Below are 11362 nucleotides of genomic sequence, written 5' to 3' on the forward strand. Positions count from 1 at the left end.
GCTAATCATGTTTTGGGTGTACTATTCCTTTAAGCACATGAACATTTATGTGTGGATCTGTTTATCTACTGAGAACAGCAGTGATAGTTGACGCTTCCTATTGTAGGTTACCTGATGCAGGAATTCCACCGCTTCTGGATCGAGGAGGATCCCAGCGACATCATGGAGTTCAACCGGGTCCGCACCAAGTTCCACCGGAGGATCCTGCGGCAGCTGAAGAACCCGGATATGGCTTTGTGCCCCCACTTCGCCGCCTCTGACCTCCACCTGGTCAACCTGTAATATCTACCAACTCAAAACCCTCCCAGAAGATCTTCAACAGGTGTTCGGTAGGCCGGTGAAAAAAAATAAATAAATCCCACTCACGCAGATGTTTCTCTGAACTGCTGGAGATACCTGAGGAGAAGATCCTCCTCCTCTCCTCAGCACAAGTCGTCCTAGCTCACGTCATGTTGCTTCACTGCCAACAGCTCACAATACACACAGTTAACCCATCCTGCACCTGATCCTTCCCCATGCAGTCACCATGATGGACAGGGGGGATTCAGGCCACATGAAAAACACACAGGAACAAAAAAAAACATATGATCTCACTTGGTCAGTGCTGACATAAACAACAATTCAATTCAGTTTATTTCTATAGCACCAATTCACAACACGTCATCTCAAGGCACTTTACGATTCACCAGATCATACAGTCAAATTGATTCAAAGTTTTCTATCTAAGGAAAACCAGCTGATTGCATCGACTCAATGACTAGAAGGCAATCCCTCACACCAGCGACAGTGGAGAGAAAAACTCCCTTTTAACAGGAAAAAACCTCCAGCAGAACCAGGCTCAGTGTGAGCGGCCATCTGCTGAGGCTTACTGGGTTCAAAGAAGCAATTAAGGATCAATTAACCATATTAACTGACATTTATTCTAAGAATAACATGTTACAACCCCCTCCAAGTTTTTTTCATATAAACTCGAAAAAAACAAGAAGAGAATTTGACCTGAATCACGAATGCCTAAACAGTAAATTGTGAAAAGATCAATTTTAACAAAATATTAATGCGAAAACTGAAACAACCTTAAAAAAAAAAATTAAAGAAGGCCTCATTTAGGCAAGAATTAATATTAAGCCTACACTTAGTCCAGGTTTAGACGCATATTTAGACAAGCTGTTTCATCTAAAAGGTTTTTAAAACTGGACCTTTAGTTAAAATTACATCAGATGAAGGAAGCATAAATTAATACTTCAAGATATCTTCCTTTTTAACACAAACTTGCTTCTCCCTTTTTTGTCTTATTGCTGAAATAAAATCAAGGTGCAACCTCTTTTTTGTTTGTGGATCCAAACAGTGAGAATCCAGATAATGATTTGATAAATTTACCAAAATAATGGATGGTTCAGCACACATTTTAATCATTGGTGTTCTTAAGTATTCAAGATATGCATGCTGTGTGCAAATAAAGAGAATTCCTTTAAAAGTAAAACATATCAGTTTTTCTGCACAATGTGTAATTTCCCACAAAAACCGTCGTCATACAGCTGCTCTGAGACCTGATTCATCTAACGTACAGACAGAACATTTCTGGGGCAAACAGTGACAAGAGATTATTTTATAATTATAAAACAATTTTTTTTTTCTAAATCCAACTGATGCTTCGACGCCAATTATGACAGATGCACATCCCCTGTCAGCAATCCTGTTAAGAATACGTCAAAAAAAGACAATTTCTAATTTATCTTGGTAAAAACTTGAACATTAGCAGGTTAATAAGTTAAAATGTATTTATTTATTTTTATTTCACATATTCTTGGTGCGTAGATGGTGACCTGTGTTTGTAAAATTCAGCACAAAAACCTCATTAGCACCAAGCAACAGTCTTACCAATAAGTCAGACTGTTTACTAAGTTCTGGTGTTCTGTGTCACTCATGTCTGATATCCAAACTTAAAGGATGAAATTAACTGAATCTAAAACAAATAAAGTTGTTTGATTTAAAAAAAAACATTTTATCCTCTAGGATATTTTTACATTCCTCACAATTGCTCTTAATCTCAGCTTAGATCACCTTTTGACCATGCAGTTTATCTTGGTCTGATCCTAGATGATAAATATGGCGTTGAAACGGGTCTATGTAGACTTGACTTTGACTCGCATCTAAACTAGATCTGCATTTAATCTCCTCATTAAAATTTAGGTGTGTTGCTCATTGGGTAAAAACCCAATTTAGTAAATAATCCGATCAAACAAGCTTTATTTTTTGTGATTTAAAAAGTATTTTTCCAAATAAATTCAAACTGAATAGAATTTCATTAATAATAGTTACCCTGCAATTTGTTATAATCACAATATACTGTATCACAATTAATAATGAAATGAGAGGGTGTGCTCATCTAGGGAAGGGTTTGGTCTCTAGTTAAAATACATCTTCCAATGACTTTTTAATTTTAGACATCTAATAAATGTGTAAAATCACATTAAAGAACTTTAAATTTAAGATTAAATAAATGCAGATTTATTTCAACAAAAGAAAAAAAAAATAAAGAAGCTGGAAAAGCAGACGTGATTGTCTTATTTTCAAGAATTTACTCAAGAAAATAAGTTAACGGAGCTTTTATCCTTTGCAAGTATTTACAAACTTTTTCAAAGTCTTAATTCCTCTACCCGAACCCGGTTTTCATGCGGACGAGGAGTGCAAACCCAGCGCATAATGAAGGTGTCTGTTAATACGGATATGACCCTAAATCGAAACCACGTGTTGATCCTGTCGGTGAATTATTCTCATAGGCCAGTTTTTACAGCCACAGACGGATCAAATTAGATCTATGTAACCCGGTTCATACACTGCCTCCTACCTGCAGCTTCGGACCACCAGCAGCGAATGCCACCATAGTGTTTGTGAGGCTGCATCACATCCTTACCCTCCGTTGTTGCTTTAAAAAGAATCTTGACGATTGTATCTCAGCCGTTTGACCTCCACTAAGAACATATTTCTGATTTTATTATTGAACCAAATTTAATTTCTCAGCCAAAACCATCTTTAAGATGATTAACCTACTGCTCACCTGTTAGGAACATGTTGACAGTTAGAGTTTTTGTATTCAGACAATATAGATATTTATGAAGTATTTAGATTACTAGTAGTTATAATGATTTAACAAGCTGCTTCACATCTGATATTTGTCTGTATTAATAAAACTGCCATAGATTGTTCTGTGTACACTTGAACACCGGAATATTCTTGCCAAAAACACTCAGCAGCAGTTAGTTTGTAGCTTGATATCTACTAAAAAAAAGAGCTAAGTGGTGTTTTATTATTTCCGTATGAAAGTTTGAGGCTCATTTTCTTGAACTAAGCATCTCAACCGCTTTTTTCTCCATCGATACACAAAAAAAAAACTGTGTTTGCACATTTTTCTAATTTGCAAGATTATTAAAGGTTTTGTTACGAATGTTTTTCACCTGCAAACATCCATGATTGTTTAAATCGATTTCATTTCCTGAATGTGACACTGTGTTTACTGTTGTTATCAGCCAAAGCAATAATTTACATTCATTTCGCTGCATATTTATTTGAATGCACCAGGCGTGCCTAATTATGTTGCTCTCTGGGTTAGAGCTAACGAAGATCCGTCAAACGACACATAAGCTGCACAGCTCCCAGTCGTTCCAAGATTAATCCACAAACCTTTGATTGTTGATCTCACTAGTTTACCAGTAGGCGTGCAGCTTTAAAATATATTTACTAATGTTAAGAAGACTGAAAATATATTAAAGTTGATTACTATTTATTAAATCAGAATTTACATTGAGTGAATTACAGGGTTATGGATATAAATGTTATAAAATTTCACACAAAACTTTAAAAAGGTTCAGTTTTTACTTTGTTTTTATCAAAGGAAAAGAACCCTGACAGTATGATTAATTCAAGTAATAAGCTGTCTGTATATTACCTGCAGTAACTAACTAAAAAGGGATCCATGTTTCGCTCAACTCTTCTGTATTAAAAAAAAAAAAAAAAAAAAAAAGGTTTTCTCAAAATAAAGCTATTTAAATGCTAAAAATTCCAAAAACCTTTCAGAAATTCTAAATGAAATATTGAATTCCTGGTACTTTCATTATCGGGTGTCAAAATCAAATAACCAAAGATGTTTCCACTCGCTTTGGTTGTTTTTTTAACTAGTTTAATTAGCTGTGCCTATTAAAAACAAGTGGATTTTTTTGATTGTGAACCTTCAGATCTGCAAATTGTGGTCGACAGTCTCCCCATTTAAAATGTAGAATAAAAAATCTGGAAGGATTTGGACTTACAAAACATATTTTTTATTGTATCTAAAGCAGCAACTTGATAATATCAACTCTAGTTGCACATTTAGTTTTCACTGACTGATAAAATCCTAAAATGGTGCACTTTTTTTTTTTTTGCATAATTGTGTTTGTTTGCCGTTTTAGTCATTATCATGGTGTGGAAACCTCAAACAAATGTTCTTTTCCCCCAAAAAAATTAAATGTAAATGATCAGGGTTTACTGCCATGCTTGCACTGTTGATTGTGCTTTGTATTAATTGAATACTTTGGTTTCTTTCACGTGAACTTTGAAGCTTTTAGTCAGTATTAATTAACAGTTTACTTCACTGATTGTCCGCACTGTTTCAACCTCATGCTTGCTGTTTTCTTTCCTTAAACAACTCTAGCTTTGCACTTCTCTAAAGATAAAATGCTGTTTTGTTTAGTGCTAATCTAGTAATTTGCGGTGTTAGAAACTTATTTCCACAATAATCTAGATGATTTTAGGCTTCAGCTACTCTGTATTCTGCTTTAAACTTACAGAAATTCTTGCATGGATCTTTTTTATTCTAACTGCTCTGTATGCTCAGTAAAGAACTGTACACGTATTGTAACTGTGGGTTTAATTTGTCTGTGCTGTACTTTTAAAAATCTTAATAAAAGGTAAGCATCACTTAACTAACTTTTCCTTTTCATTCTTAGTTCTTTCCCTTAAAATGTTGTCTTTTTTCATTCACTGAACTCTTTTTGTGAATATCCTACCTTCCTGCATCTGCAGCCTAATAACACATAATCCTGACAGGTTTTACACTTTAACACTTTTCTTTTTCTTAAATTCAGAAACCCAACTGTTGAACAATCGAAGAGACAATTCCTGTTGAGTTTGGCATAATCTGGTCTCTTCACCTTCTGCACAAAAAGTGTTAAATCAATCCTCAGTCCTGTCATCAGACATTTAAAGAGAGCACCAAATAATCATCCGTATATGATAATGTCTTCCTGTCTATGTGGGTGTGAATTAAAAATCTGTTTTTTAATTTGAGAAATAACACAAAAATTAATTATCTATTTTGAAAAACGAAGGCTGCTGATGATGATTTATTTACAGTTTGTACTTTAAAGAATTTGTCATAATAAACTATCATGTTGTGCCTTATTTTCTGGGTCACATGGACCGTTCCTCAGCAGGCAGACAGGAAAAGGAGCCAAAAAGAGGCATCAAACTAGGTATAAATTACATATGTATTAGGATGATAAGAGGAGACACCTTGGCAGGACTGGAACCAGGATGTATTTATAGCAACCAGGACAAACCAACTCAGACCTTCGACAACCAAACTTGATCTTTAGCTGAAATGTTTTAATTGGGCAGAGAAAAGAAAATTAGGAACTCAATATCTTGTTCTGCTTTTGTTTTAAAAGTTATTTTGAGTAGAACCACCTGCTGTATGTATACCAATACTTTATACTGTTTTTACTTAAATTTTCGGTTACCTGAAAAACTCATTGAAAATGTATAAAAGAGTTTAATTTTTTTTCCAATAACCTAAGTATGCATAACATTTCAATTTTCCATGTTTTTAATTCTTATTTGTGAATGATTTCTGTACCATTTTGTCTAAAACCAGGTCTGAAGTTAGAATCATGAGCTTGCCATCATATATTCTACCAGGAAAAAAACTGAAAACCCTCACTTCTCTTGTCAACAGCTCTATTTTGATGTTTTGTCTGAATGTCTTTTTCTGTTTGCCATGTTTGGATTTTAGTGACCAGCAGAGGGCAGTATACTCACATAAAATGAATGATTTATTTAAAATGAAATGAGTGGAAAACTAGGTGGAAGCAAATCAGTGGTGAATAAAGCTTGAAATAGTTCTTAATATAGAATGTTTATCTTTGCAGAATCATCAGGTTTCTGACTGTTTCATGATTTTATAAATAATATTTGAAATTTGATCATTAGTAAACACAATTATTAGTTGTTGTTTTTTTAAACCCACTGTGTTAAATCTGTCATTTGACTCAAAGCTGAATGTTTTCTGTTGGACAGAATATGTGCAAGTACAGCAGTCTGCAAAATCGTGAATATAATTAGCAGTAAAATTAAAATTTATTCACCTGTGGCTTTTTGGTAGACATTAAAAGTGATTATTTTGTTTTATGTGTATCTGTTGGCACTATAATGCACCAAGGAGGAAGCTGGGAGAACGGTTGCCTTGAAGCAAGAGCATCTTAAATTCAAGTCCCAGCCTGGGTTATTTCTGAATGTAGTTTGCATGTTCTTTCAGTTTGGGTCTCTCTGTGTCCTTCAGTAACCTCAATCTATAACATTGTTAAGTAGACTAGTTTTCCAAAATCACGGGACTACAACTCCTGTCCTCAAGAGCTACCGTCCAACACACCTTAATTATCTTCTTTGGGTTTCTGCAAGTTTGGAAAAAACATTGACAATTTGACAAAAGTGTATTCGATTTCAGCTACTTCCTGTTGTTATGTGTCAAAGTGTCACTGGGCAAGGCACCCAGCCCCAAGTTCCCTACCAATCTCCATTTTATTGATTGAATGTGTGTGCTTCAATAGGCACAGTTCACTGAATGTGTCTCAGGCATAAAGGGCTTTGACTGGTCAGTATCCGCATGGTTCCTTTGTCTACATAATGCTTTTTATTCTCTAATGTTCTGTAAAGGATTATGTGACAAATGCACTTAATAGTGGATGTTTTAGAAATATTAGATTTCCAAAAAAAGATCATTTAAAAAAAATCCACTGGACTTTGTTTCCAAGTTTGAAGACGTTTAGCTTTCCCATCCAGGAAGCTTTTTCAATTCAAAATGTCATTAATAGCGTTGAGTTCTAGGTTTTATACAGTAGCCCAACAAAGCTTTGTTTTTGTTTTAAAAACAAGTAAATTGGAACCTCAAACTCAACTCTATTACTGACATATTGAATTGAAAAAGCTTCCTGGATGGGAAGCAAAACATCTTCAAACTTGGAAACAAAATCCAGTGGATTGTTTTTAAACGTTCTTTTTTTGGAATGACTACGACTCGGATTACTGAGAACCTTCACAGCCGAGATATTAGAACAAAATCTTTGATTACAAATTAATTCTAAATGTCTACATATTGTTATAGTAGAAATGTTTTTACAGAAGAAAACTGTGGATTGTTTTCATTTCCTCTTAATAGATGACAGGGATGTCTTTAATAGATTGCTTCCTGGAGAGTTTACAGTCCTGGATTGTCCATCATGCTTCACTTTTGTATAACACCAATCAACTGCGTGTTGTTTTAGATTTCATGTTTTCTGGCCCTGGCATCGACACAAAGACACATTCTGACAGCAAGTCATGCAGAAGTGTGTGAGGAGCGAATTTAGTTTGTTTCCTAATGTCAGAGAGCATGTGCAGGCTGCAGAGTGTAATCATAACGCAACAGCAGATTCATGTACATCACTTCAAAGCTGTGGATTAGTGCGGATCAGCTGCAGAAAAACTCTGGTGTAACGAGAGCTCAGTCAAAACCGCAGGGCAGAGCTCGACATGTCCTCGTAATAGTTGGCAATCCTCAGTTAAAGTCAGCGATTCTTCAAACGTTCAGCCTGCAGAAACCACAACTTACTGATGCAAACAGTAAAACACATGTGTGAAGAGAACGTTTCTGTGTATTTTAGCCCTTTCTTTTCATGCTGAGAAGAAGCAAAGAGCTGCTTGGCTAAAAAACTATTTGACTCATACGTCAGCACTACTTGTTTGCATCTTTAAACTAAATCCTTGTGTTTTTCTGTAATATAGTAGATGTTTTAATTTGACGATCCGAAATATCCAGCATGAAAACTTGTAATTTCTTACTGATTTCTTAAAGATTAAAATTTCCATCCTTTTAAAATAAATTCAAGGACCTCAAAGTTCACATTAAGTTTTTCTTTTCATAATTAGACCATTTTGCAATCCACAGATATATATCCACAACTCACAAAGTTAGATTAAGTTTGTGGTCAGTAGTAGCTGTTCTCAGCACAGTGAACTCTCTGTTCATAAGACACTATCAAAGGGGTAAAATACATAACCACTAGTTAACGAAGGCTGCAGTCTGATAGTTATTTCTAAAATGGAAGGCTTAAATACTGACTGAGGTCTGCCTGTAATCAGTACTGGGTAGACAGTGGCTCCTTAGGACTAGTTAAGAAGATTGCATAAAGCAACGGTCAAGTGAAAATAGTGGTATAAACAGAAGAAGGGGAAGCATTGACATCACTGTTAAAATAAACATCAGTAGATCTACAGGAGGAACCACTGCCTCTTCAACTCTGCGGTTCTCCACACAGCCCTCAATGACCTGGAGAGCAGAAACTCCTACATCCTTCTGTTCTTCCTGGATTTTTCCTTGGCCTTCAACACCATCATCCCACAGACCTACTGTAGGTGCAGAAGCTCTCCTCTCTTGGACTGAGTCCCACTCTGAGAAAATGGGTCCTGGACTTCCTGACATATAGACCTTAGACCATCAGGATCCAGTACGCCGTCTTACCCTCAACAATTGCTCATCCCAGGGTGCGTCCTGAGCCCCTATTTTTACTGACATAAGTGTCCTCAGCAAGACACCCCAGCTGTCATAAAGAGAAGTCTGCAGATGACACAGCTTCACGAGTCATTTTCCACAATGGGGGTCATACAAGCAAAACAAGCCGGTAAGGGTACCAAACAGGAAATAAGCATAGGGTAGAACGGATGTAGATTTGAACAATCAGAGGCTTCCTGTCTGCGGCACTCTCTGCAGTCACATACAATTTTGGAGGTGCACCAGAGTGTCTGCCGAAGGGGCGGGGGGCATATTTGCGTTCAATGTGACACACACACAGACGACCTGGTTTCTTAGTATAAACCAGCCTTTAAGGGGATGGTGCTGAATTTAGGAAGGGACAAGGAAAACCGGTCCCTGTTCAGAACCGGTTCCGTGTGTTCCAATGCCATGGCAATGTTTAGCAGCTCGCTTAACAATTCTCTTAACGGTTCCATGTAGCACCAGAGCCTTACGTCACATTTTTTTACGCAAGTTGTGCACAAAGCATTCAGTAAGCAAGTACTACGACCAAGCGTAAGTTTAGAAACGCAAAACATAAAAAAATTGGCTTTCCATCGAAAAAAGTGATAAAGCGATTGAAAGTTTGGCTTAATTTTGAAGAAGATGGCAACAAGGCGCTTTGCAATCATTGCAAATTGGCACTGAAATCCGCTGGAGGAAAGACATCCAACATGCAGAAACACCTGCGCACACAACATGGCATACATTTTAACAAATGCCGTGTTTTTGTTGCTTCCGGACAGAAGCTAAAGTTACGACCAGCATGGAAGGCAACTCTGGTAAGTAGCTAGTTTTATATCGCTGGCTGTGCTTAATGTGGTTCCTGATAAATCATATACTATAGAAATAGAATGTCCCAGGCGAAGGTAGACGAATGTCACCGTGCACTTACCGAGTTCATTGTTCCACAGAATCGATAAGAGAATTGATAAGGAATCTAATCGTTTCACAGAATCGATAAAGGAATCGGAATTGTGAAAATCTTATCTATTCCCAACCCTAACAAGAATCCTCTTCATACCCTGTTCCTCAAAGAGAAGTAGCTGTGGACTTCAGCTACAGGTACCTCAGTGTAAATTAGCCAGTGGCCTCATCTGGGGTTCCAACATTCCTTGTCTGACCATGAACGCCTGTAAGAGTCTTTACTTCCTCAGGAGTTTGCAGCTACACACAGGAGTNGTAAGAGTCTTTACTTCCTCAGGAGTTTGCAGCTACACACAGGAGTTCAGTCCTGAGGAACTGCTAAGGCTGTAAGGCGCAGAGCGCTCTTTGCAACTTTATCACTGTGTGGCACAGCAGCTGCACTGCTGCTGAGAGGATCACTCTGTAGAGGGTGGTTAAAGGCCTGGGTATACTCCTGCAGCAGTGTGTCGTAGTGAGCTTGACGCTAGACATTTTTGATTTATGCTCAGTATTGAAGTGGGGTCTGTGTTTTACGTTGTGGGTCTTGATACGGCCGAGGTGTTGAGGAAGTGGGGGGGAGTTTCTGACAACGGAGGGACATGACTGCGAAAAAGAGTGGGATCCAGGTAGAAAAGGGGTCCCAGTGTTCTCACGCACCCCGCTCTTCTAACTGGTCCAACCTCACCAGTTGTTTTACGCAATTTCGGTCATAAAAACAAAACAAGTCGGCCTCCTGTCTGCAGCACTGGCTGCGGTCAGTTACAATTTGGGAGAAGTGCAGCAGAGTATCTGCGGAGGGGGCGGGGACGTCTTTTTGTTCACTGCAACACCTACGCAGAGGACCTGGTTTCGAAGTATAAATCAGCCTTAAGGTTGCACAGAAGACTGTAGGGAGCAGTCTAACCTCCCCCTCGGACCTCTACACATCAAGATGCAAGGGGAAGGCATTTCACATCATGAAGGACTCCAGGCATTCTGCACATAGACTGTTCCAGCTTTTTTCCCTCAGGCAGGCGGCTGAGGAGCGTCCAAAGGAAACTACCCTGCAGCTGTTAGACTGATGAACTCACACTGCACATAATTCAGCTTCATCTATTTCTCTTTCTTTTCTGAAAAGTTAAGGTTGTTGAACTATGACCTGAGTACAAATTTTAAACCACCAACATACAAACGCGAAACTGGTATGACAATAAAAAATCCTAATTGATTCCAACCACAGTCTAGAATCTGGCCGTGGTCATATTTTCTATCAATAATAATTTACTCACTTACTACAGTTAGTGAGTAGTTTAGATATGAGTACCTTATTCTTAAATGCTATGCTCTGAAAACCATTACGACAAAGTCGAGTTCTGATCCACCATTAAACTTGTTTGACTACATTAATGACTTTCGTCGCAGACTTTTCTTTGACTTCAAGACGGCTACAGAGGTCCTTGTTGGGATCCTCTGTTTTAAGGGGGGAGGTGTTACGGCTGCAGTGGGTCTCTGCTTTTTCTTCTTTTAGGGTCCTGGAGGCAGGCCTTCTGCAGGTGTTATGTTTTTTCCCTGATTGGTGCTCTGCTGCTTTAAAAGCTGTCATGCTGCAGCAGTCAG

General features: G+C 37.7%; 1 protein-coding gene across 1 annotated transcript in view; it reads left to right on the plus strand.

Annotated features, from left to right (window-relative positions):
* The window catches only part of elmod1 (ELMO/CED-12 domain containing 1), a 12098-nt gene extending 11517 nt beyond the window's left edge, over positions 1–581 (plus strand). Inside the window, exon 10 of the mRNA XM_015397614.1 lies at positions 107–581. Within this exon, the coding sequence (XP_015253100.1) occupies positions 107–282 (176 nt within the window). The 3' untranslated portion in view covers positions 283–581. The remainder of the gene's footprint in view (positions 1–106) is intronic.
* The last annotated feature ends 10781 nt before the right edge of the window (positions 582–11362 follow it).

The sequence above is a fragment of the Cyprinodon variegatus genome, unplaced genomic scaffold, assembly GCF_000732505.1.
Source record: "Cyprinodon variegatus isolate N-32 unplaced genomic scaffold, C_variegatus-1.0 Scaffold874, whole genome shotgun sequence".
Lineage (NCBI taxonomy): Eukaryota > Metazoa > Chordata > Actinopteri > Cyprinodontiformes > Cyprinodontidae > Cyprinodon > Cyprinodon variegatus.